This window comes from Marmota monax, unplaced genomic scaffold, assembly GCF_021218885.2.
Source record: "Marmota monax isolate L192 unplaced genomic scaffold, Marmota_monax_Labrador192_F-V1.1 WCK01_AAM20220418_F8-fsc00065, whole genome shotgun sequence".
Classification (NCBI taxonomy): domain Eukaryota; kingdom Metazoa; phylum Chordata; class Mammalia; order Rodentia; family Sciuridae; genus Marmota; species Marmota monax.
The window spans coordinates 4,320,836-4,348,642 of NW_026694038.1; the positions used below are offsets into that span (position 1 = coordinate 4,320,836).

The 27,807-nt window shown below is 31.8% G+C and overlaps 1 protein-coding gene across 1 annotated transcript in view; it reads left to right on the forward strand.

Moving 5' to 3' along the window:
* The first annotated feature begins 2,205 nt into the window (after positions 1-2,205).
* The window catches only part of Gnat3 (G protein subunit alpha transducin 3), a 39,810-nt gene continuing 14,208 nt past the window's right edge, over positions 2,206-27,807 (forward strand). Inside the window, exons 1-5 of the mRNA XM_046464187.2 lie at positions 2,206-2,323; positions 12,547-12,589; positions 15,783-15,924; positions 22,693-22,850; positions 26,989-27,117. Of these exons, the coding sequence (XP_046320143.1) occupies positions 2,206-2,323; positions 12,547-12,589; positions 15,783-15,924; positions 22,693-22,850; positions 26,989-27,117 (590 nt within the window). The remainder of the gene's footprint in view (positions 2,324-12,546; positions 12,590-15,782; positions 15,925-22,692; positions 22,851-26,988; positions 27,118-27,807) is intronic.

Sequence of the window (27,807 nt, forward strand, 5' to 3'; positions counted from 1 at the left end):
CAGGAAAGGAAAAGGCTTCCATTTTCTATTAAATTGTCAGCATGAAATAATTTTCCAACATTTCTTATGGCAAGACCTGTGACAAATACTGTAGAGAATATTCAAGCTAGTAGGATACTATTTAATTCTAGTAAATATTTATTTTTATTTTCACCATTTATTTAGATACAGAAATCTGTATCCCTACATAAAAGCAATACAAACTAAAAGCTATATTAATAATTCCTACTCATTGCTAATGCTTGGGGAGAGGGCTAAAAGGACCCTACTTCTTCTTTGGCTTGCCCCAGCCTCCCTCCTCATAACACGATAGACCCAAAATTCTATCTCAGGACTGAGAGAGCCACTGATAGAAAAATAATAATAATCTCACAAAGTTGACAACATATCAGAAAAATGGAAGCTCATTTTTATTCAATGAAGAAATTATATGTTTTTTCTCCAAGAAGAGTTGGTCAGTTTTGGTTAATAATCCAATTAGGAAGCCTTAATAAACATACACGTACCTACTCAAAACCAAGGTACATGTTGTATATATTTACACTTGAATGCAATTTGTATAATGTATCCTGTCAGTTCACTGGCTGCTATAGAACATTCCAGAATCCTGAATATTTGTGTATTCAATTTCTATATAAAAGTAATGGGCCAAAAAAAAATGATCTCATGTACTATTTTGCTTTTAGAGTGAGTCTGTCTCCAAGAATGAGCATAAATTAAAGTAGGTAGCACAAGTCTCATCCTTCAGGATAGGCCCTTTGCATTGTAAAAGCAATACCATGATTTGCAAAAATCTTTGCATATGTACCTTTCCAAATGTTTATAACATCAATAATATGACTTTGGAGGCATAAAATCCAGAATGTTTTGACTATGTTTATGTATTATTGGCCCAATATTTTTAATATTTTACTTTAAAAAGTAAACAAAGTAGGAATATATATTTAATCTGGTATTTGTTTGTGGTATGCATATTCAAAAACACACCTGTTCAAACTGTACACAGCACTAAAAGGCTGATGAACTAACCACACTCTAGCATTTCTGGTTAAATGTATTCAGCAATCTGAAAATATTTCTTGAAATATATACCTGCTGCCTTAGACAAACAACTATATTTTTAAGGAAAATATTGATTGACTACTACTAAATGTTTTATGCTTGATATAAATCAAAAACAGTGCAATATTTTCTCTGTCTTGGAGCCTGCAGGTTTTCAAGAAGTACCTGATATCTGTTGGGTGGTTAAAAGATAGGAACAAATTTATGTGTATTAACTGTTTTTACTTTTCAGGAAGAACGAAAGTACTACTGTTTCAAAGAACATTGGTTTTTATTCCCTTGGTACCAAGTCAATAAAAAGCTCTTCCAGCACAGCAGCTGTTGCTTAATGGCCCTAAAGAGTTAATATACGGCCTAAATTGAACATAAGTCAGTGTCTACAGTAAGTAGGCCCTCAATTAGTGTTGATGGATTGACTTTCCCAAGGCAGTAAAAGCACAATTCATAGAGATGGAGTCTATGCAATTAAAATCAGTAACTTTAAGAAAATTGTTTCTTGAATTCTATGCTTTTAGCAATAGAATATGCATAAACTTAGGAACTACATGTACTTGTTTTTCGAGTTTACTTACATATTTAGAGAGTTCCAATAACTATGCCAATCCAAGCATAGGCATTAGGGTAAGATAAATTAGGATAAGATAATTACTCTCATTGTGACACAGGAGCAATTATGACAAATTTTGAAAAACCAAATATCTGAAGATAAGATGCAAACATTGACAGTAATAATTTTTAATGTCAGTAATAAAGATTGCCTATTGATGAGAAACATTCCCTCTGAATTACACATCACATAGCAGATCTCACTGAATGTACAGACTACATTATTGTAATGATAACTACATTATTTTATGCTACTCTGATGACATGTTTTTGCAGGTGGGCCAGAAGTGATCATTGCATTTGAAAGCATAATGAATTTCCTCTTTGGCTTTCATCAAGGGTGCATGGTTTTACCCCTTGATCAGGTGACAGATCAGAAAGCATCTTCTTAGGCAAAGCAGGATCCTATAGTGTGTGGGAATGGGCTGCTGGCAACTTGAGCAAGCACTGCTCCTAAATCCTATGTCCAACCCAGAGCTGTATTCTCCATTTGAAAAAGTTTGAGCACACAAACTGACAAGCATCTAACAGCACAAGATGGGAAGCGGAATTAGTTCAGAGAGCAAGGAGTCAGCCAAAAGGTCCAAAGAGCTGGAGAAAAAGCTTCAGGAAGATGCTGAGCGGGAAGCAAGAACTGTAAAGTTGCTGCTGTTAGGTAATATTTTTTACCCATTGCTCTGAAAAACTGACTTGTCTTCAAACATGATATGTTTACATTTTTCCAACTTTAATTTTAAATGTATCACCCTATGAGGAATTTATTATGAAAATGTGTTTGGAAACATATTTGTATGCACTGTAAATATTTCATAATTTATTATGTTTAGTATTTAAGTACATATTTTTTGTTAAACAGGTAAATATTACATGTTTCAATTTGCTATTCTAAAAAAACTCTTATGCATTTATCATTTTATTTCATCCTAGTTATTTCCCAATGTCAGCTTTTTAATACTGAAAACATTCTTCAATTACAAGTTATAAATAGCTATATTATTTTGTTTGAAGAGAAATGTGTTGAGTGGTTTGAAACCAAAATTAATATATTTATTTAATTGTGCTATTAAAATCAATTAGTCAAGTAATTTAGATAGTAATGACAAGGTACTTCAAATTATATAAAAAATATTATTTAGATTACTGAATATTACCTGTGTTATTACCTGTCCACTTAAAAAAATACTGCATTTGATTCATTTTAGAACGTGTGTGTGTGTATTCATTTAGTTCAAGAATTATGTTTGTTCTATGTTTTTTATTCATTTGAAATGGAGAACAATATTTCAAGACAATTTTAAGTTCAATAAACATTTATTTAACTGAAAGAATTAAAATAATATGTATCCTACACATTTTTCATACACTGTGAAATATTTAACATACACTTATCTCTGAGACAAAACAACAGGAATTGGGGGCTGATTGCATATGAATGGTAAGTGAGAGGAGGAAATAGGATAGAGCTAGGGACAGTGATTATTTATGTGAAATTCAGGACAAGTTTGAGGCTGGGGAAGAAAGGAATGGAGTCACAATTTAGGATAGATCCATGATTATTTTTAGTACAACAAAATGGAAATATCTATTAGATCAATATATGGGTCTTGAAATTAGGAGGGATAACTCAAGAAGGAGTTATGTATTTGACACACTTAGACTCTCATTTTTTTCCCAATATCCAGTCACCACAGACAGCTTAGTAATTAATTGGGGCTTTTTAAATTTAAACATTAATTTATAATAAAATTTGTGTTTCTCATTATTCCCCAAAATAATGAACACTTAGACAATAGCTATTTAGTTATCTAAAATAGTTCTGCACTGGAAAAACAAATCATAAATTCTTTATTTTAGTGTCTTTATTTTCTGGCCTAAAGATCATATAAAATTAAAAAAAAAAAAACAATACATTTTCAAAAAGTAATGTTTTCAAAATCCAAGAAAGCTCATATGGCACTTAAAAACTACTTTATGGATGTATGATTTATATACAAAAAGTTGTATGTATTTAATGTATACAACCTGATGAGTTTGGTGATAAGTATAATACACAGCAATCTATGCCATTCACATATTTATCACTTCTAAAAGTTTTTACCACCCTCTTCATTACTATTATTATTTTATGATAAGATAAAAATATCTAGAAAATAGCAAATGTTTAATTATGCAACACAGTATTATTAACTATAAGTTATAATGGGTACTATGAATATTATCAGCAATTTTTTAAAATCATTAAATCAGAAGGTGGACTATTCAAAAAACTGATGACTTTAAAAGATAGAACACAAGACATTTCACTATAAATAAAACATTTAAATAGTTTGGCTGATAAGGGATATTATAAATTGATGATGCTTATGATTGCTATATTACAAAAATAGGTACTCAACATAAAAATACCATACAATTGCTAATGTGATGCACTGAAATACCACAGCATTACTTATGTGTTATCTATGCTAAAATATTTACATTGAATCTAAGCAGACACAACATATGTGAAAATAGTCCCATAAGTTAGGAAAATGCTAACATTAGGAAAAAAGTGACAATATAACAAGAGAATATTTTCTAAATTAAGAGTTTAAATAACATAACCACAAAGGAAAAATATAAGTTATGATTGGATCGTGAATGCAAGAAATACAAAAAGCACAAAACATTTTTTGTGACAATCAGTTAAATTTGAATATGTAGTGTTTCTTAGGTACCTTCTTGGATCAATATAAATTTTCTTACAGTAAGCATGAAAATAGTATTTAATTCTATAGAAAAAATGCCCTTTTCTTAGAAGAGACATTCTTATGCATCTTTTGGTTAAATTGATTGCTTTCAAAAGATCAGCAAAAAAGGATATAAAAATGTATACAGAAGTGTGTATATGTATATATGCCTATTAATGAGAAAGCAAATAGGCAAACCATTCATAATTGGTAAAGTCAACATAAAATGCAGCTTTCAAAGCACTGTGTTTCCAAACTTCTATAGGTTTTAAAATTTATAATTTTTTTGGAAAAAATAAGCATTGTGTTATTCTTTATTTCTGTCAAAGAAAATGCATAAATTTATCTGAAAATGTATTAATTTTGTTTTAGAAGTAAATTGTACAAAACAGTCCATGGACATATCATCTCAACACTATAAAACTTTTTAAAGAAATTATTCTTAGTTCATTATTTGACAACTTGATGACAAAAATCTGACAAAGACAAGGGCTGGTATTCATTCTCACAGACAGAGATACATAAGCCAAGTCAAAGTACTAGTTAACTGGTGTCAATGATGTATAGAATGTAAGGGGAAAAAAGGAACCAAGGAAGGGTGCAGGTTGAAATACTATCAAAACATGAGTTAATATTATTTACCATATTATCATATTAAAGGAGATAATCACCATAATTATATCAGGAGATGTTAAAAAATTAATAATAGCATTCTTCACTCATCCCTAATAACACTTTTCAAACTGGGAAGAGAAGGGAATTCCCTTAACCAGATAAACAGTATGTACAGAAGTCTTCTATGCTCATCATACTTAATGACGCATATTTAGCATTGTTGACTACATATCTTGAACAAGGACTTACAATGATTAATGGGTTTCCTGTTCACAAAATAGTCTGTTATGAGAGCTTCCTGCCCTTGACCATTTCCTCTTCAACACCCCTATCAGGGATTTGGGTGAAGGTGGATAAGACATGCATTTCAAACTCAAGTAAGATTTAGTGGGAAGGATATAGTAATAGACTAAGTCAAAATTCTAAATGTTCTATACGAGCAAAAAAAATTGCATATTTTCATTTGTAAGAAAATAAATAATAACCCAATGTTGTTTATTTTTCCCAAAACTTTTATTTTAATTTTATTATTATTATTATTGCTACTGGGATTAAACCTGGGGTCCTTTATCACTGAGCTATGTCCCTAGCTTTTTTTAATTTCTTTTTTTTTAAACAGGTTCTCACTAATTTGCTTAGGGCCTCCCTAAATTGCTGTGGCTGAACTCAAAATCATGATTTTCCTGCTTTAATCTCTTCATTCCAAAATTTTACCATTGTAAAACCTATAGAATTTTGAGAAAATTGAAGCCTAGAAACCTGTATCAAAAAGCTAATCATATATATATATATATATATATATATATATATATATATTTCATATACACACATTTTGTGGAATAAGCTATATAGAATGAATTGATGTGAAAAAAATAGAAACATTTTAATTAGAGCCTCTATGTAGGTGAAAAATATGATAACAACAAAAGGCCCAGGGAAGGGAGCAAACAAATCATAGTCTCTATTATGAAGAATATTTTATTAAAAAACAAGCATCAGGTGAGGCAGACTTAGTTTGCACTCCTATCCTACTATATTAGGATGTCAATACTCTTTGTAAATATTGTATCTTCAGCACAATTTTCACTCTCGACATTCCAGAAGAATGTTGGTTCTTGCATGGAATGCAGTTCAGAGGGTAAGAGGTCTAACAGTCATGCTCCAATGAAAGAATTAAAAGAATGGAAGACACTGTACTTGGGAAATCTCTTTATAAAGATGGTAGCACATTCTTCAAATGTGAGAAAATATAGAGATCTCACTCTACGTTACACTATGTTCTAGGTCATTTATATCCATAATTTAATCCTCACAATCCCTAAACTTTTATAAAAGAGGAAGCTGACTCTCACAGACATTATATTTAATGAAGACAACAAGTCATAGTCAGAAATGAGTGTAAGCCTTTATTTAATCCCCAAACCATAAGGATGCCTATGCCATGTTTCTTCTCTGAGTCCAGACTATTTGAAGGGCTGTCACGTAAAAGAGACAGAAATTTTTGATGTTGCTAAATTAGAAGGAGGGATAATGAGCAAAATCATTGTTTCAAAAAAGACTCCTCAAAACATTTTTAGTGTCAACAGATGACAGCCAACACTGCAATACAATTTGTCTATAAAATCACACTTTTCACATTAACTTAAAATGGGAGCAAAAAGATTTATAAAGTAAGTATTGAAACACTTTTAACACTGATTTTATCAGTGCATACCTAAAAAGAATGTGACATGACAGCACATTAATGTTGGAGTCAGGATAGTTTCTCTGTTTTGAGGAGATGATGAACATTGAATGACTACTTTAATCTCTACTGGACAATTTCTCTCATGTGCATAATAAAACTGTATACATAGCTGGATAATTTCTAAAGTTTCAACTCTATAATTATATGATTTTTAAGACCATCTATAAAAAAACTTACATATGGGCTGAGGTTGTAGTTTAGCGGTAGAGCGTTAGCTTAGCACCTGCAAGCCCCTGGGTTCCATCCTCAGCACCACGTAAAATAAATAAATTAAGGTTTTGTGTCCAACTATAACTAAAAAATAAATATTAAAAAAAAACTTACATATTATTATAAGTCAAAGTGGTTAATGTCATTTTACCTATTTTCACAAGTTATATACCATGAGCAATCCAGCCTTGTGTGGGTTTAGCTGAAGTTCAGTTATAGGCATTGATACTGTCCAGCTTTAATTTTTTTTTTCATATTTGCACATAAAATATGGAATAAAATCCCTAATTTATTATATTTATAACAAAATAATTGAGTATTAAAATAATTGAGAAGTATAAATTTAAACATTTAGTTATTTGAAACATTATCTGCTTCAGAGAAACAAATGCATATCTTATTAAAATTCCCTTGGTACCCCTTGACCTAGAAAATAATGTTAGTGATGACCACTATTTGAAGGGAAGAGATTATTTCAGGACACTCTCAGCATATGTGAACATGCTGTTATGGTGTCTATATTTGACTCTGTAACATGATCTAATCCTGCAAGAATGGAATGGTGATTGTGAACTAAACCCGACAATCAATGTGAGAGTGGGACTGAGCACTTACTTCATTTCTAAAATAACTTTGCAATGAAGTTTTAAATAATCAAAGAGATTTTAGATAGAATTTTTTTCTTTAGGATTTTTCATACTAATATTATAGTTGATTATATTGGACCTTCACATAGAATACTGAAGTTACTACATAGAGCAAGGATGGTCCAGAAACCTTTTGAAAAGTATTCTAAGGGAAAAGTATTAATTTTTAATATGAAGCTTCATTAAAAGCCGCAAGTCATTTTTTCTACCTAACTTAGATACATTAAGAATTGCCAGCTAAATTACAAAGAACTGGTATGTAAAAATATACCTTCTAGCCTCAGGAATAATTTTAGAAATCCAGGTCTTAGTGTCATTATTAAGATTACCAACTGACTATTCAGTTGCCTTTGGCATTCATTGGCTCAACATGCATGCATTCTAACAACCAAGGATCAAAAATACTCAAAAAGAAATTGCAGTTGTACTAACCATGTTTAAATTTTTTCTTGTCATTATTACCTAAGCAATATATTATAAAATTAGTAGGAGGGATAATGTTAGCATTATAAGTAATCTAGGGAAGATTTTAAATGTGGATAGAATATGCATAGATTATGAGCCAATATGTCATATAATAAACCTGAGCTTCCAAAGACTTTAGTATCTGCAAGGGCGATTGGAGTCAAACTGCTATGGTACTCAGGAATGACAGGAACTAGTCTATAACAATAGGCATAAAATGAAATTTATTTGTGATTAAATTTATCTGACCAACAGCAGTTTTTAATGCAATATTTGTTCATGATACACATGCTCATATAGTTTTGGAAAATTCCTTTTTGTTTTCTTTTTGTGGTGCTGGGAATTGAACGCAGGACCTCATGTATGCTACATGCACACTCTACTATTGAGCTACAACTCCAGTCTCAATTCTGGAAAATTCTTACAAACGTTCTCTCAAGGTAGCTATTTCATTTAAGATAAAACATCTAAATAGTTTTTACTTCATTGTGGGAATCATAGACAATATTGAATTATTTAAGGTGACTTAATTGACATTTAGCAACAAGATCTTCTTTACTCAATCTCATATTTTCTCCATAATTATTTTCCCCAGTATTTCCACTATGAACAAAATACACTAAATACAGCTGCATGGGCTATTACTGAAGTTCCCCTGAGTCCACTGACTTTTCTCTCGTATCTCCATATATCTGTAATTTTCAAGTCTGTAAAAAAATATATATATATATGTATAACTGGAAAAGTGAGATAATCTACAAAATTGTCATATGTGTTGGATGAAGTTATAATATCTAACATTCACTTTCATTGTTAGAGAGTTAAAAACTCTATCAAGGGCAGTTTTATAATTTTATTGGATAATTTTTCATTCAATGTGATGTATATCTTATAGCAAAATAGCAAATTTTCTAAAATCAGCAAACAAGAATATTGTGCAAATTTCATTGTTTGGGGCTCTTGCCACTCTCCCAAACAAAAACTCTTAGCCATGGATAATAATATAGCCATTTTTCTTCCAAAAATGTGCAAGGTGATATATTAATCTGATTTTATTTTATTCCTAGATATTTCATTCTTGGGCATTACTGATTCCACTAAAAGAAATGTTCATACCCAATCTGTCAGTTTGTGTTTAGTTATGTTAGTTAAAGAGAATGAAGAAATATTAGCAAATTACTTTGGTTGATTTTTATATTCATCAACTTTGTTAACTTTCACTACTTGTGGTATAGAGCTCACTGACACAAAAGCATAAAAAGAACTGTGGAGGTTTATCCAGCAGAAAGAATCCGTATATCACCACAGACAATGAAACATTATTACTATAGTTTCACCATTGTTATTTCCTCAGTATCATATAAGGTAGGCCTTGATTTAGACAACTGAACAAAATAGCTATATTTAGGTAGGCCAGGGACAAGATAAAAATGCTGTGAAACAGAATTAAATTTAGGTGTAGATACATCTGTTCATCAAAGCTTAATAAAACATTTTAATCCTACGAAGTAAAAATTACATATAGTACAAAGGACAGAATCTTAACTTTTTAAAATTTTTCTTATATGCAGTGTTGAGAATTGAACCCAGTGCCTCACACATGTAAGGCAAGCATTCTGCCACTGAGCCACAACCCCAGCCTCAGAATCTTGTTTTTGAAGTATGAGTTTAAATAATTTGCTTCATTGATAATCTATCGAGTTAGGTACCAAATGCTTTGGATACCTTCATGAACAAAACAAAGATCCTGACAGAAGACAGACAGGAAAAATGATTAAGCATGTAGAAGAGGATAAATGCTAGCAAAAAAGTAAAGACAGAGTAGGGAAAGAATGATAGAGTGGTTGAGGGTCAGTGTAAAAGTCTAAATTAGGGTGGATACACATGTTAGTATAATTTGGATAAAACTTTGAGATGCTACCTTTGCTTACATATAAATCATGATACTTTTGTAAAAACAGGGCAGTTGACTACTATGCTGTTAAAAAGATAATATCTATTTCTACTTGTTATCCTGAATTTTCAGAAATCTGAAAATTGCCCTAGTTGCACAAGTTTGAAATCTGTACAAAGAAGGTACATTTAGACTTCAAAAATGTCCTACGACCCAATTTCTGAAACTGGTTCTAATATGTGAAGCCATTTGCTTCTCCTAGAGATACAGAAATTAGCATCAACAGTGTAAAACTCTACTCTGACATTTTAGATCATGCTTTTGGCCATTGTGGTTCAATATCATAGTTTTGTTGATAAATGAAACTATGAGACACATTTAAGATATGATATTGTGTTAATTATAAAATTCTGAGTTTTCTTCAACAACACTTTATACATACATAATACATAAAAATTTCATGATCTAATTTATGTTACTACACTTAACTCATTTTTGGTGACTTCCTACTTTTATCTGTAAAATCAGAAAAGTTAAAACTCCAAGAAGTTGCCTGAATTTACTGCTTTCCACCCCTACCCACAGCATGTCTAAAATTCATAGATAAGTAACTTGGTACATTTTCTGTTGCTAATAACACAATACCAAGACCTGGTAAGCTATAAAGAAAAAAAATGGTTTATTTTTGCCAATGTTTCTAGTCCACAGTAAAGGGCCCTGGTGATGGCCTTCTTGTTGGCAGAGTCCCAACACAGTGCAGGGCTTCACATGGTGAGAGACAGGGTGGGTGAGAAGCCTAGCCAAATTGGCTTTTATAGCAGATCCACTCTTGAAATAACCCATTAACCCTAAACTTCATAAATGGATTAATTGATTCCTGAGGTTTGTCCAGCAGAGCCTTAATCAACCCTTAAGGATTCCACCTGACTTCATCTCCTAATATCCCATCATGGAGATTGAATTTCAACCTGAGTTTCTGAGAGAAGAAATCATTTGCTAACTGTGGCAATAATTAAATATTTTCATCAAATGCTCTCATTTTCATTGTCATTCTCAGTATCTTTATTTCTGTGTTCCTGCCCTCTTAAACATTCTCCATGTTAATGTCCCTGAGCTCCACTGCATGTACACCAATGGATACCTGCCTATATCTGATACATACATATTTTGTGAGTCTTTCTCTTGGTCAGTGGCTTTTTTTGTTTGTTTTTGAATCCAATTTGTCCTTTTTTGTTTGTTTTTACTTTTTGTTTATGCATCAATTTATAATCTTATCCAAGAAAATCTGGCTACTTCAAGATTGTGAGAATTTATTCTTCCATGAATTTCTCTCAGACTTCTATAAATATGGGGTTTATATATGTTTATCAATGATTTCAAATTAATTTTTAGTACATTGGGATGTGAGTCAATGTTCTTTTTATATACAGCTATCCAGTTCCTCCAGCTTTACTTGCTAAGCACATGGAAGTATCCGTAATAGGATATTATATTGTTCTATGAATCACTGCAGAGTTTTTAGATCCTTGGATCCTCAGATAACATTGCTTTACGTGTATATTTACACTGTAAGTGTGTGAAGAATTCATGCTTATTATAAGAGTTCTCTAGTGCTCTTGGGAGGTAATTATTCTCAGTTTGTAAGTGAGAAAATTAAGAGGTTAAAGTATTTACTGAAGATATAACACAGTCACACAAAGAGATGGAAGCAAATCTCAAACCTTGTTCATCACATTCTACTTTAGTGTTTCTTAGTTTTCATTTCCCAAATAAATACTTGTTAATGACAAACAAGATTCAAGAGTTATCCTCCAAAGACCCTGAGACGTAACCAGGAAAAACCATCTCCTTTCATTCAGGGTTCGTGTTTTATCTTATAAAAGTCATGAGTGTTTTTTATTCCTTTATAGGATGCTTGATACAAAAACTAAAGTTTTATATTGTATATCATCAATTAAAGTACACATTCCAGATAAATGCAATATATTTCTCTGTAGAACTACTACTGGTTTCTTACTTGCAATGCCCCACACCATCCTCCTAGGCTGCACCTAGTAATGCATAAGGCATTTTGTGACATTCTCACATGAATCCTCACCCCATGGGCTCCTTAGGTTTGCTTTCTGTTATTAGAAACTTTTCTTTGTTCAAATACAAGAGATTGCACCAATGTCCCAAGGTAAATAAGATACTGGAGAGAAGAGCCCATCCTTTAGTTATAATAGACTTTGAACAGATCTGGAAATAAAAAGTTATTGCCTAGTTCTTGTTATTTCTTCTTGCCTTTTATTAAAATAAGATGTATGAGGAGACATTTTGGGAGAGCAAGAGTGACTTAGAGACTGAGGAAATTTTGGACTATTTCCTTGGGTTGCAAAGCCAGGAGGTATTAGTGTCTCAAATTGTTCAATTGCAATGATACAATTCTGTTCTGGTACTATACAACCCCTGCTTTAGGAGATATTATTAGGAGAGGCAACTGTTAGAATTTACACATGAGAAAGTGACAGGTTTTAATATTTATACCAATTTTGCATATTGCTTGATAACATTCCCTTCTTTTTGTTGCAGGAGCAGGTGAATCTGGAAAAAGTACAATCGTTAAACAAATGAAGTAAGTATAGAACTATGTAAAATGTTTAATATTTCATGTCAATCCATGTAGTTGACCATTCTTATAGTAAATGCTTTGAGAAATGTTGATTGGTAATCTCATCTACTACATATCACTACTAGAGCAGGTAGTAGTGATAGAGCTATCCTAGTTCTTAGTCAAATATTCCCTCGCTTCTTCAAGAGAAAGCCTAACAGAGAAGTAATACTTGCTATTACCATTTTTCTTTTAAATTTTGCTTCTCAACAGGATAAATACTAAAAGCAGCCATGTTTTAATTATTTTAATCTGGGAATGATCTAGAGGCCCTATTACTGTAGGCATAAGCAATAAACATTTTTAAATATGTCAGTTATCCATTTGAGGAAACAATATTTTTTAATCCCTGGCATTTTGCCTATGTGGAAATGAAATGCATACTTAAATTATTGCTATAATGGATTTCAATTTACTTTTGCTTTTGATTTCTATACTTTTTTGTCCCTTATAATTAAGTAACTAGACCTGTATTTATTAATGAAGAAATAAGGGGCAAAAAGTGCTAAAAATAAAATGGCAAGATCTAAAATGAATAAAGTAGCGACAGACAAATTAAGGTAAATGAGTGAAACTTTGACTCTGACCCTGCTAAAAAATTTTAAGGGACAATTGTCACTGTATAAAAAGGAGGAGGAAGGAAAGAGGGGAATACATTTTTAGAATATTTTTAAATGTTAAAAAGCCTTATTCTTTCAGATATATTAAATTAGGGAATGACCCCAGTCAATGATGAAACTATTGGGTTACAACATAAACCACTGCTTGTTTAATTTCTTTTCTTCTATTTCAATAACAATTTGAAGCATGCAAAAGCAAAAATAAAATAATCTAAATATCAAAATTTTGAAAATGTGTGTATAAGGAGATTTATATCATTAATTAAATTGATAAAATATGAAGTAGAATAAAGTACCATGAATTAAGAGAAAACACAGCCAAATAGGTTATAAAATTATGGATCTATTCATCCTTCAGTTGTAATATTATGCAGCCATTACATATGTGAGAGTTTCACTTACCACAGTGCTTAATATATATTGAAAGCTTGGTAATTGAAATTATCTGTATGTTCATACCAATCCTTCTTCCTAGAATCATCTATAAATAATTACCATCTAGAAATGATAATTTGACCATTTGACTATGTAGGAATAACTGCTTATATCTGAATAATCAGCTACTCATCACTGTCCCTGGAAAATCTTTCCTGCCACCATCCATATACCCAATCTTTATAGAGTTCATAATTCTCTTTCTTTTATAATGCTTCTCATCACATGCAGATGTTGCTATACATGTCCACATTACACATACATACACACACACACGCAAATAAAACACCCTGTTTGTATTCTCTTCCTTTCTGTAACATAGTATTCTCCAACAGAACATTGCTGATGATATCTATGCTCTCCAAAATGGTAGCTTCTAGCCACATGTGGCTTTAATAACCACTTGAAATCCAGCCAGTATGATTGACTAACTATTTTTTTTTATTTTTAATTTTAAATAATACAGCTATTGTCTACAGTATTATATAGTAGGGCTCTAGTGTATATATTTTGGGGGAGGAGAGACTAGTATGATTCACTCACTCTTTTTAGCAAATAATGCAGTATGTAGCAGAAAATACCCAATAAAGCTTACTCATTTGAAAAGAGATAGAGGAACCAACTTATAGTTAGAGAGCTCTATATTATGGAAATCAATGTACACAACTCCTGAAAAAAAAATGTTTCTTAAAGATCCGCTTCAACTGGATATTTTTATTTCTGCTTTTATCATTTTCCTTAACATTTCTTTGCCTTCTGATAAAAAGAGTCATCAGAATTTGTTCCACCAGGAAAACATAAATGTTCCAACTTTGTTCATAACTACTATTTTAATTTAACATTTAAAATATTTTCCAGTTTTATTTTTAATCAGGATTTCTTGAATGAACTTGTTCTTGATCTATTCATAAAGACATATCACCTTTTTATTCTATGATTTCTGCGCATTTTGTTTATCGAAGTTATTTAATTGTTAAATGCAGCAAGACGATCATGTACCTACTTAGAAATGCAGCATTTATTGGTAATCAAATGGGAAGGAGGGAAGGAAGGAAGGAAGGAAGGAAGGAAGGAAGGAAGGAAGGAAGGAAGGAAATAGGGAAAGAGTGAGTCAGCCAGCCAGCTGGCCAAGCTCAATAATCACTCTTTCTAGTTGCATATTTTTGTAGTTGATGGTTTTAATTTCTTCAAAGCTAGTAGAGGCATTGGTCCTCATTTTATTTCCTATGCTAAAGCTTCTATGTCTTCAGATACAGTAAAAATCTTTAGAAATAAGACAGCCAAAAATGAATATATAACACTCCAAAATCAATATTAAAAAAAAAAACAGAAAGGATCAAGACATACTATGCAATCGAAATGCAAAAAAAAAAAAAAAAAGTCAAGTAAGCACGAGCAAAACTATTTTAAGTTATTATTCCAAAACTATTAGTAAAACCTTGACTTGTGACTCAATGAGTGGAAGGAAGAGAAGAGTTCAGCCAAATAAAGTGTCTGGCTATTTCAGCTCAAAGGTTCTGTGGCACGTACACAGAGCAGAAGGCTCTGTGGCACGTACACAGAGCAGAGTGACAGGAATTAAGAGAGGGCAATTACCTGCATTTTTTAAAAAGTAGGTAAAAAATAAAAAAAGAAATGCCTTTGTTAAAGCTATAAATAGAAAGTGGGTACTCCTATTTTCCAGGGTGTCTTAAGTGATAGGAAAAGACATGAATGTCCTACTAAATTATTTTACTTCCTTTAAACATCATGCTGTAAACACTACACCAGGTTTCAGAAATTTTTCTCCAGTAAAAGAAATCCACAGTCTAAGTAAAATCATAATTTAGCCATTTTAGAAGGAGTTTTACCTAGAAAAAAAAAATCTATATACTCTTTGTATTTAGCATGGGTAGCCCAGAAAGAAAACATTGTATTAAAGAATAATGATAATAAAAATTCAAAAGCATAAAGTCACTGGGGCTTAGCCTATACATATGGTTACAATCCTTCCTTTTTAATGAATATATACAGTAATTCCATTCTAGGAATTTATTGTGTCTGTGCTTTAGGGTTACAAAAATATTTCAACTCACGAAAACCTTTTCTTGTTTAAATTATAGGATCATCCACAAGAATGGTTATAGTGAGCAAGAATGCATGGAGTTCAAAGCAGTAATTTACAGTAACACATTGCAATCCATCCTAGCCATTGTGAAAGCCATGACCACCCTTGGGATTGATTATGGAAATCCCAGAAGTGCTGTAAGTACAGAAATAATGACAATTAAGGTCCTTCAATGGAGTTTGAGCCATAAGATGTTAGGAATTAAAATGTTTGAGGTTCTAATCAATATCAAAAATTTAAGAACATGAAATCATAATTTTGGAAACATTAGATCTATTCAGATTTAAATTTCTTATTTTCCTTTAAATAAAATTTCTCTTTTATACTGTGCAGTATAAAATTTATTCAACATTAACTGTTTTCCTAAGGATCAAATCTAATATTGAATATTGCATTATAATGAAGAAAAATATTTTTAAGGATTAAAAAAGGCTTTATTTATAAAATTTATTTATAAAAAAGGATTTACTGCATAAAATTCAATGTGCAATATCCCTACACTTTTTTTAGTTTAAAAGTGAGACATCCTGTGGAGAATTTTTTAAGGTTTTTAATATTAACACCACAATTATCATTAATGTTCAATGACAATTACAAAGCTTATATAGCAAAAGGGAAACTCTTATTTTACAATGTAAATTTTTTAGAAAAGAATTCAAAATTGTAGAAATAAATAAAATACTTGCATACTAAATATACTCCAGTAATCATAGTTTTGTTTTTAAGGTAACATTAAATAATTTGATTTTTTTCTCTTTTTTATATTGTATAATTACCTCACATTACAATAAATATAAATTCACTTACTTTAAAAGTTTATATGAAAACACATAAGGCCATTCTAGTTGGCAAATTAAACATATATTATTACTGGAAGACCAATTGTTGATGCCCCTCATAAAAAGAGTAGTTGACTATAATCCATAAGAATAGCTCATCCATGTCCATATGGTCCCTCTAGGAGCATCTGGTTACCTCCAGGGATATCAACTGAACTGTTCCAATGTAATTCTTAGATATCTTGTTATAGAAAGAATAAAAATATAAGAACAGTATAGTAAGGATAAGGAAGAAAGCCACATGACCCTGTAAGTCATTAGGATGAAAAGAAAAAGGTCTTTTCTGTATTCTTAATTTTAAATGGAAAGACAAATCCCCTTTCTTCTGTCATTTTTTTCTCCATAAAAGGAGGAAATGCTAAGGATGCTCTTCCTATGGATAGTTTGTAAGGCCTAGACCAGGGGTCTCCTGACTTCCATGTCTATCTTTCCCTATAGCTAACACCACTAAGTTACCTTCTTTTCAGTATTCACTTTCCTTCTCACCTGGGTAAAGAGAATTTGGAGGAGCTGAACTCCAAGATCCTTTTATTCTTTTTTTTTTTTAATTTTTTATTGTTATTCTTTATCATTCTGAAACTTAGTGACTATGTTCTATCTAAGGGTAGTTCACCTATCTCTCACCTTGAATTTTCCTAGGGTCCTAAGATTTTAAACTGGCCTTTAAGAGATAACCTAATATGGCTTCCTTAATTTAAAGATGAGAAAGATAAGCTCCAAAGATGATTAATTGGCTTGCCTCAAATAGCTCAAGTTTAGGGTTAAAAACCACTTCTGGTTTCTACTACAGTGCTTTCCCTTATAAAGAGATTGTTTTGTTGTTGTTGTTGTTGTTCATATGCTTGTTATAATCAGGAATATTTTTCCCCCAGCAATAATAGTTACTGAATTACCTGTACCCCCCCCCCCCAAATTCCTTTGACAGTGATTTAATGATATTTGAATTTGCATGTCACAACCTTGCCTTTTGCTACATTTTTCTTTCTTTTTTTGGTACTAGGAATTGAACCCAGGGGCGCTTAGCCACTGAGCCATATCCCCAGCCAATTATTTTTTTATTTTGAGACAGGGTCTCACTAAGTTGCTCAGGGCCTTGCTAAATTGCTGAAGCTGGCTCGGAACTTGCCATCCACCTGCATCAGCCTCCTGAGCCACTGGGATTATAGGCATGCACCACCATGCCCAGCTCTGTTGCTACTTTTCTTAAATATGTGTGCTTCATATGGCCCAGTGTTCCTAAATCAGAGAAGCCAGATCTCACTAAGTGCTTGGAATCTGTTGGTTAAGAGTCTTAATGATCTGACATACAAGTGGAATGAAAATAAGATTCTCTACATTGCTGCCATTATGCAGCAAATAAAGAGTACAATTCATTCAAACTGTACTTTGGTACAAAGAATGCAAGTTAAGCAACCCTAAGAAATTGTCATGACTTTCCAGAAATACTTATATCCTCAAATATCAAAACATCACTGATGTCAAGCATTACCTAGCTCATATTTTCATTTCAACTGATGTAAACACTTGCAGTTTCAATCACCACCATTAGTGTTTAACTGTAGGATTAATACATTCTCTACCTGACTAAAACTGTTTACTCAACAGATTAATTGCTGAACACTATATGCATTACTTTCAGAGTTCTGATTAGCTTTTGATTTGTTTATTTATACAAGTGAATGTATTTTTCCATAACCATGTGCATTATTGCATGGATTGCCATTTGAAGAAACTCCTGATAAAAAATTTACATAAATTGTATTAGTTACTGGTTCTCTAAGATTGGAAAAGTTACTTTCCAGTTTTTAGTTTCTTCATACACAAAATGTTAGTGATTTTCTCTTTAAATCAAAATGACTGTTAAAACAGGAAACAAAAACATAAGTAATCCACTTATTCAAAATACAACATAATGTAAGTTCTTAGTAAATATTAGATCTTGTTATTTTTCAAAAATCATTTTGAAAATGTAATATAATGTAAAATTTTAAAATTTATGTATTGAAATCTATACATCAGACATCATTTGAAAAATATTATTTTTAATTAAATAATTATTTTTGTGGCCCACATTCTGTTCAATATTGGAAATACACCGAGCACTCAAGCAATAATCGAGATGGTAATAATATTTGTCCTCAGGAAAGGAAAGCTTGATATCTAACAAGTAATTACAAAGCATCTGCTATTTCATGAGGGCAGCACAGATGAATTGGAGCTCTAGATCCTTATTTGCAGAAATACTAAAAATGGAAACATTAAGTAGTCATGGTTTTTAGAACTATTGCATTGGTACATTCTATGAGATAATCACATATGTAAGGAATTGCAAATGTGAAGTTGAAGCTCAAAGGAGGCATTTTGGTGCTGAGAATGAGAAGAAAATTATATTGAGGAGAATAAAACCTAGATAATAGTGTTTAAAAGAAAAAGTCCTCCAACATTTTCTAGTCACTTGAGAGGAATGGGAAACTTCAAATGAGAGGGTGAAATAATTACCAGAAAAGGAAAATCAGCTACATGGAATCACAGAATTCAAGAGAAGTGTTCCCCATGGAGGTTATTCAAGTGGAAATGTCTTGAGAGGAGTTCAAGAAGGAAGCATATTAAAAAGGATCAACTGGATTTAGCAATATGGTGTCACTGGGAATTATTGAGAAGGTGTAGAAGAATGGTAGACTTAGAATCCAATGGAGTGTGTTGAGGAAATGAGAACAGTATAAAGACACCAATTTTAGAAACTGGAGCTGAGGAGGAGAAGAGGGATGAGATGTGTGGTTGGAGGAAGGGCAACTAAAGAGGTTTGTTTTTCATTGTTTTGGCATAGCATTTGATTGATCAACTTTATTAGTATAGAATGTTTAAGGAGCATACAGCTAAAGAACCAGGAAACTGGAAATAATAAGGACACTTAGTAAATTTCTACTTAATCCTTTCTGAATATTATTATTGTATATTTTAGGCCATCTAAAACAGTCACTGGACTGACAAAATTATAACAATTTTCCTATGTGGTTTGGATATTGTTTGACTGTCTTCGATGTAGCACTTTTCAAAGTGAACCTGTAATATGAACCTATGAACATTGATTCCTCAGTTTTTCTACAATCACAGTTTTATGGTTAAGGAAGTTTGGAATATACACATACTATAACTTAGACATTGCAACCCTTATTAGTACTCAAAGACTGGAAATCCACTAGTTGACCAAATCTGGTATTTTTAATCTAGCATTTCTCAAAATTACTAAGCTATGTATGTATTCTTTCCTTTCTTTGATATGATTTTGGGGAATATGACTCCAGGGTTAAGAAGAATTTCATGACGTCTTAAAACCACCCAAGACGAGTAATATTGATAAAGAAGTTCTGGGTAAAGTACAAAAATGTGTATCTCATTTTGTACACAATGTAATTCCAGAGTTACACAACCTGGAAAGTAAAAGCCATTTCAGAGTCACCCTAATTCCCGAGTTTCTTTACATATGTGATAAGGAAATAGATTCTCTTCTTCAGATGTCATTCCAACCCTCAAGGCACTATTAGAAAAATATGGCAGATAATATTGGAGATCTCTTAAAATTTCTTTAAACCTGAGCTCAGGGCTAATGAGCATACTTATCATTTGGACTCATTCATTCAACAACATTTTAGGGACATGTACTATGTTAGGTTCTGCTCTCCATCTTAAGAATATAGAAATAAACCAAACAATTTCTGCCTTCATGTGCTTCCAGTCAAATACAAAAGACAAAATGAAGAATAATATGTTATATATAATAATAAGCTCTGTGAAGAAGAATAAGAAAGGGAAAGAGGATAGAAAATGATGGAAGGAAGAGTGGTAGGATAAGGCTTCCTTGAGGAGCCTTGAACAAAAACACTGAGGGACAGGCATCCAAATCCTCTTCAAAGGAGCTGGTGGAGTTCAAGGAACAGCAAGGGGCCCAGTGTTTCTTGAGGCTTGAAGAGAGTGAGGAGATAGACAGAAGAGACAGGAAAGCAGGAAATAAGGTTGGAAAAAAAGATGTGTATCAAAATATGTAGAGCCTTGTGAGCCATAGAGGAGGATATGGGTTATTTTTTTTTTTAGATTGGTGGGAAATTACTGGAGTTTTTAAAATGCAGGAGTCAAATAATCTGAAAGAATTCATTTTTTCAATCAATTTGGCTGTAATGTGGATGATAACTTTTCACAATAAACTGAATTTTGGTTTTATATATTTTTAAAATGCAAATTTTGATTGGTAGATGCAAACTTTTAAAAATATAAATTTTGATTCCTTAAGTAATGCTTCAATGTGTACACAAGCACATCAAGAACTAAGATGTACTTTGTTCAATTAAATGCTATTTATGGTCAAAAAAGAAAAAAACAGTGATACCTATACAAATAAAATGTATTTCAATTTAAAATGGAATATTTTGAAAGAAAGGGAAGAGTGTACTTGTTTGGTTTCTAAAGGAATGCTGACAAGGCATGTAATTTGTTCCCTTTAGGGATAAAACTGTGTGAGCAGCTGTTTCATTGCATCATTTGTCCTAAAAGGCACTTTAATAGTGGAAGGAGCCACAGAGGCTGCTGCCAGCAAAAGTGACCAGATCATATTTCACTGGATTTGCAGTTCTCTCACATCTCACTAATAGGGAAGAAGGGTTTTTCAAATTTATCCTGAGTTGATGCAAGAAAATGGTGTCAAGTCCTGTTTGGGGCCACTTAACAACTGACCCAATGATCATCTAATCAATTTGGTTATAATAATAAAACCTGATTATAAAGAAAGATGAAATAAGGCTGTTTAGCCTTAACAGTCATTAAGAGACATATCCTTGATTTTTACACAAGGAGATTTTTTTTATAAAAATAATAAAACAAACCTATAGTAAATTTAGAATAAAAATAAATTGAATCCTATCAGCAGAGCAGCAGATTCTTAATTCATTCATAGCAACCTGACGTTACACAAAATGTGTTTGAGTTTGACTCCTCTTCTGATACTCATTGTGTTTGTTGGTTTGGCAAGCTAAGTTTTGAGAGTTTTCAATCCTGACATGTAAATGGAGAAAACAGAGCATCTGTCTCATTGTTATTGTGAAGATTATGAGAAAGAGTTTATGTGATCTTTAATATTGTGATAATATTCATCAGAAAGATTACAAGCCCAAGCCAGATGCAATGGGAGTTTGGAGGCTAACAGCCAGGATTTGAGCCCAGACTCCTCCTTCATTTGCCTGAGCTATTGTTATGACTCTGAAACTCAAATTCCTAATCTTTAAAACAAATATTTTTGTCACTAAAGGGTTTTAATTATTAGTTTAAATAAATTGTAGAGTACTGTAAATTGAGCTTTTTTACTCAGTAAACTTCTATTTCTTTCTTCCCTTGAAACTTCTAAATATCATAGTAAGAAGGCTAACACAATACTTGCTTTTCTTTTATTTCTTAATCAGTTCTCACCTCTGCTCTATTGACTTGCTCCAAAGACATGTACTCAAAACACCTCTGGGAATTTTCAAAAACTTTTTTTTGTAGATCTAAGTGTTTATCATTGCTTACTTATAAGATTACAAAGAGGTTTCTGATGGCAACTAATATCATATGTTAATTTTTAAATATATACAAATTTAAAATATTGAATTTATCTTCTGTTCTTACTATAATTCTTTCTTGGCATTTTTTTTCTTAAAAAAAGTATGATTATAATCTAAGGAAGACAAAATGCCAGTTTAGTTGTATTATTCTTTTAGCTAGTATTCTCACACCTGATAACTAAATATATACCAAGAGTTATCATTTTTATATCATCTTCAGAAGTCAGTAATGTATACCAAAATACAGTAATTTCTCCATAGAACATTTTATAAATTTGCAGAGGAATACTTTACTGGACTTCCACCAACCATTATAAGGAACTTCAGTTCTGTAGATCTTAATACATTTTAAACAAACGTTCAGTAGAATCATTATCAAAAGGATTAAAATAAAAATCATAAAATTTCTATTAGAGAGCAAAATGCGATTGCAAATTTACACATTTTTATCCTTCCAACCAAAACATTTCTCTAGGAAGACCAGCAACAACTTTTTACAATGGCTAATACCCTGGAAGATGGCACCATGACATCTCAACTGGCTGAGATAATAAAACGACTCTGGGGAGATCCAGGAATTCAAGCTTGCTTTGAAAGGGCATCTGAATACCAGCTCAATGACTCAGCAGCTTAGTAAGTGAACTCACTTGGACAGAAATTTCAGTTGAAACATTTACAATTTTATTATTCTGTGTACTGTATATTTGTGTTTACAAGTGAAGAAAGTAAATGGCTTTACAAATTATCAAAGTTAAATACAAAGCAATTAAAGAGAAAGAAAAAAATAACAAAATGGCATAAATTAGATGTAAAAATAACCAATTTTGAAACTATTTGCCCAAATATATATATATATATATATATATATATATGTGTGTGTGTGTGTGTGTGTGTGTGTGTGTGTGTGTGTGTGTGTGTGTATCATATATCTTCTCTTAATTAAAAAGAATAAACAACTATACATCCTGCTCAAAATTAGCAGAGACTGGTGACATGCATACTGAGGTTCTGGGCTATTCAATCAATGTTACTGAAATCATCTCCTAGGATGATTTTATTGTTGACACATTCTCTGGTTCATTGGATTAATGAGAAAAATAGAGGATTCTAAAAGAAAATAATGTAATGATTTCCAAAACATTTGTATACTGTGGGATTCTTTTGGAGTCTCAGAATGATGATATGATTTTCTCATCTACTATTATCCAGTAAGCAGAGCTCATGTATAATGACATAATTTGGCATGAACATATTCTATATACAGAGTTATGAAAAATTGTGTATGAATGTATAATTATGAATGTAATGCATTCCACTATTGTCATGTATGTAAGAAATAAATAAAAAATAAATAAAATTAGTTGAAGTGAAAAAAAAGAAATTTAGGCAGTTTTAACACTACTTACAATTTCATTGTCAACATGAGTTCAAATTTCCTTTTAGCAAATGGTTCTTAACCTATCCCACCATGTTTCCAAGAATGTGTGCACATGTATATAAATAATATCCAATTTCCCATTTTATATTTCTTAAATTCATAAGAATGTATAAACAGAACATGCTAACAGCACTTAATAAAGTGAACAAGAAACAAAAGTAATGCAAAGTGAAATAAATAAAAAGTCATTTGAGGACAGAATAATGAACCTTGCATGACACTTCAGATTTTTATTCACTGATGAACAGAATGATTATGGAGAAAAAAAGAACCATATAAATTCCAAGACTGGGTGTAATCTTTAGTAATTGCCCATTCGTCATTACTATAGACTCTAAATTCCAGTGGGCACATTGCTTTTGGAGAAAAGTGCTGTTCTTATTTCTCTGGTGAAGGTCAGCATGGATACCACTTTGTGATTACATCAACTGGTTAACTCCTTGTATAAGTATTTCAGCATCTACCACTTTTAAATAGTAAAAGGGATCCCTGCAGTATAGTAAAACATTGCTTACTTCTAATCATTGGTAAAGGCAGTCAAAATGTGTTAGGAGCTAACTTATCTAATATTCCCATAAAATGTTGTTTGGTCAAGATTGGTATGGGTAAACTATAATTAATACATTTTGATTTGGATACTAGATTTGAATTAATTAATCATTAGATGTTTCTTACAATGTTGAAAGAAATGTACTTGCAATTATGTTACCACTGTGCTTAGCAAATTATTTCCTCTTTGATAGCAAAGAGCTATTTACAACTCACGTATCTAAAAGAGGCAAACACACAAAATAACATTTTATTAGACTTTTCAAAATTTCCATTATTCTTTGTTTAAAATATTTTCTATGCAAATATAGATTCATACTAAAATATTTATCTGTTCTTCAAGTTAAATACAGCTAAACAATTTCAACTTGCATAGATTTGGGAATGTTGCACATATTATCACGTTTTTTTGACTACTCAGATAATTGTGCATAGCCAAAAAGTAACAGAAATGGCAATTCCCCCCATGTCTCTGTTTAAGAAAAATTGTTAGCCAGACAGTGCTTTCTTTCAAAAATTTAAAGCAGATTTTTTTTTCAAATACCAAATTATACTCACATTGTAAAATTAAATATAAAATTTATAGTCTTTATATAGAGCAAAGTTTCTACTTTCTCTTTTACCTTGTATGTGTGTGTATGTATGTGTGTGTGGGGGCGGGGTTTGTATCAAAAGTAAGATATTTGTCATTCTCTCAAATTTATGGAAACTCCAAAGGGGCTAATAAAGAATTGAATCTAATCAGGGTAAAGAAAAGGATTGCTGTGGCTGGCAACATAACAACCCATCAGTTCTAGCAAAAAAATATTAAAAATTGAATAAAGGAGACATGACAGTGGTGTCAAGCAGGTCAAAGATTTCAGTTAGGACTGCATGGTTGAGCGGGGCCTTCTAAGGTACTAATCCACATGCTTTAAGAATTAACATGAACTTCACCAGGAAAAATACAATTTTTACATGACTAGAAAAAGAGGTATTTTTATGTGATTTGAACCACATGTTTTAAGGACCTCTGTTTGGTTTAAGCTTTAATCTGTGGGCTAGAGCACGCAAATCCTGCATTTGTTTATTAAAGTAAGCATTTTAAATGCAAATTGTTCAGTCTGCTAAGGCCTCTGCTTTTCCTGAAATCATTTATACACACAAACAGAAGTGCATTAAAATGTGTCTTTACTAAAGTTTTTATTTAGCTATCACTAAAACAAATCCAATTTATACTTTGATAGGTATGCTTGTTTAGTTAACTTTTTACTCAGGCATGAACCAAACAATCAACAGTATACCCACTGCAAATGCAGACTAAGCCAATAGGAAAATCCCTTAAGAGATTTGCTTCTCCAAATAGAAAATAAATAAAAACAACTAGCAGAATCTGTCAGTACTTTCTTGGATACACTTATAGCTCAATTTATCATTCTTTTTTAAAGAAAATAATCTTTATTAGAATTAAAAAATGGTGATAAATTATCACACTATAAAGTTTCTGAGATGTGATTTTCTTTTTGCACCTGACCAAGATCCCTTTGGTATACCTTCTTATTCTGGTTTTTTTTTTTTTTTTTCTGCTTAAAAGTGAAAGATCCTCCATAAATAAATTGCCTATATTACTTTAAGTATATATTTTAATTATAAAATAAAGTTATAAGTTATTGGTATAGATGCTAAGAGCTCCTCAATTTAAACTGAACAAATTCACTTTTTGAACACTAACTAACATTTGGCTGAATCCCATTTCTCAAACTCTATCTCAATGGCAGTGCACTAACTTTAACCTTTCTTTGGGTGATATTATGCAAACTTGGTTCAATGTGATGGTCTCATTTGCCATAAAAAAATTACCATCTATCATGATTTATGTTTTAAATGTCCATAGTCTTTCTGTGAACATATCGGTAAGAAGCCTTAGGGTAAAAAGTCTAGAATACTGGCTTTAAAAAAAAAAGTAAGCAATAAAACACTTACTTTTAACCTACAGATATAATCCAGTTTCAAGGATGAAGAGGTAATAGCAGTTTTCTTCCTGTAATCTAACAGACTCATAGAATACAAAGCTTAATCAGATTTATTCCTGCTCATCACCACCCCAAGATCCTGTGAGGAAAAAAAAAAAAAAAGACAGCATTCAGTTTAAAAGCAGGAATCTTTAGCATGTCTTCTTGAAGTGTTCAGTGCCCAACAACACACTGACAGAGGGGAATGGGAGTGGGTATGGTAGCATTGGGTCTTCTGATCCCAGTAGTGTTATCAGGGGTAGGTCAGTAAGTTCATGAGTTAGTTCCAGTATGTGCCAGCAAGCCAAAACCAGGTACTTCCTTCATTGAACTATATCATCATGGCACATAATGGAAATAGATGAGTCTTAAAGGGGGCAACCCCCACAAAAATAACAAACAGGCTTCCATTAATGATATTTAAGCCTATTCCTTTCTTAAAATCTAAAGTGCCTAAAATCAAACTGCAGAATTTTGAGGAATGACTGGCAACTATCATTACAAGCATCACAAGCCAACCAATTCAATATACATATATACATGTATATATATTTGAATATACATATATTTCAAACCCTGTAAAGAAAAATTTTCTTTTATACTCCTATTTGCATATGAACAAATTTATCATGTAAGCCTCTTTAAATACAGGCTAAGGCGGTATTTATTAGGTTTCCTTTAGAAAAGGCCCCATGGGGGCAGTTGTGTGCCACACTCAATGCTCTGCAGCTCCTAGTATTCTCCAGTACAAAGTTAAATGTATATAAATGCTGTCTCCCTTTGTTTTTATTAGCTACCTTAATGATTTAGATAGAATAACAGCTCCTGGGTATGTGCCAAATGAGCAAGATGTTCTGCATTCACGAGTGAAAACTACTGGCATCATTGAAACTCAATTCTCCTTTAAAGACCTGAACTTCAGGTATGATCAAATATCTTTTCTAAGTGTGGACAGGTGTGTGTATCAGGTTAGATCTTCATGAAGAAAATCTCTAACTCACAGTTAGGTGCATTGAATCCTTGGGTGTGCTCACTAGGCCTGGTAATTTTCAGTAACAGGACCCTTTATTCCTATGATCTTTCACCCCAGCCTCATCGCAAGCCTAGTGTCCCCAACCCAGTCTAAAGTACTTCTGTCATAAGCAGGTGGAAGCTAGATTTTATTTTTTCCATATTTGAAATAGATATTTTACTTTGGGTTTATAAAAGGAAATATACTTAGATAACATTTAAGCAACAGGTGCAAGGAATCCTATATCCTTTGCCTTCTTATTTTCCAATTTGCTTGAAATATTTGTATTAAATCTGTTTCCTTGTCTTAAAAAGGCAAATAATTAAGACTTATTTGAATATGATGCTGTTTACTATAATTACAAGGCATATTTTATAGAATGTTTTGGGTATGAAAATGAATCACTATTTTTATTGCTGTGGATTATTGAGTTTTTCCTAGCAATTCTACTGCAAAATCACTGACTACATCAGAAATGAAAACCCCCAACATAGTATTAGAAGATATCCCTTGATACTTAACACTTTTATCTTGTGAGCAAAATAGAACATGGATTATGGGTGAGGTAGAACATTGAACATTAACATCAAGTTCTAGCTA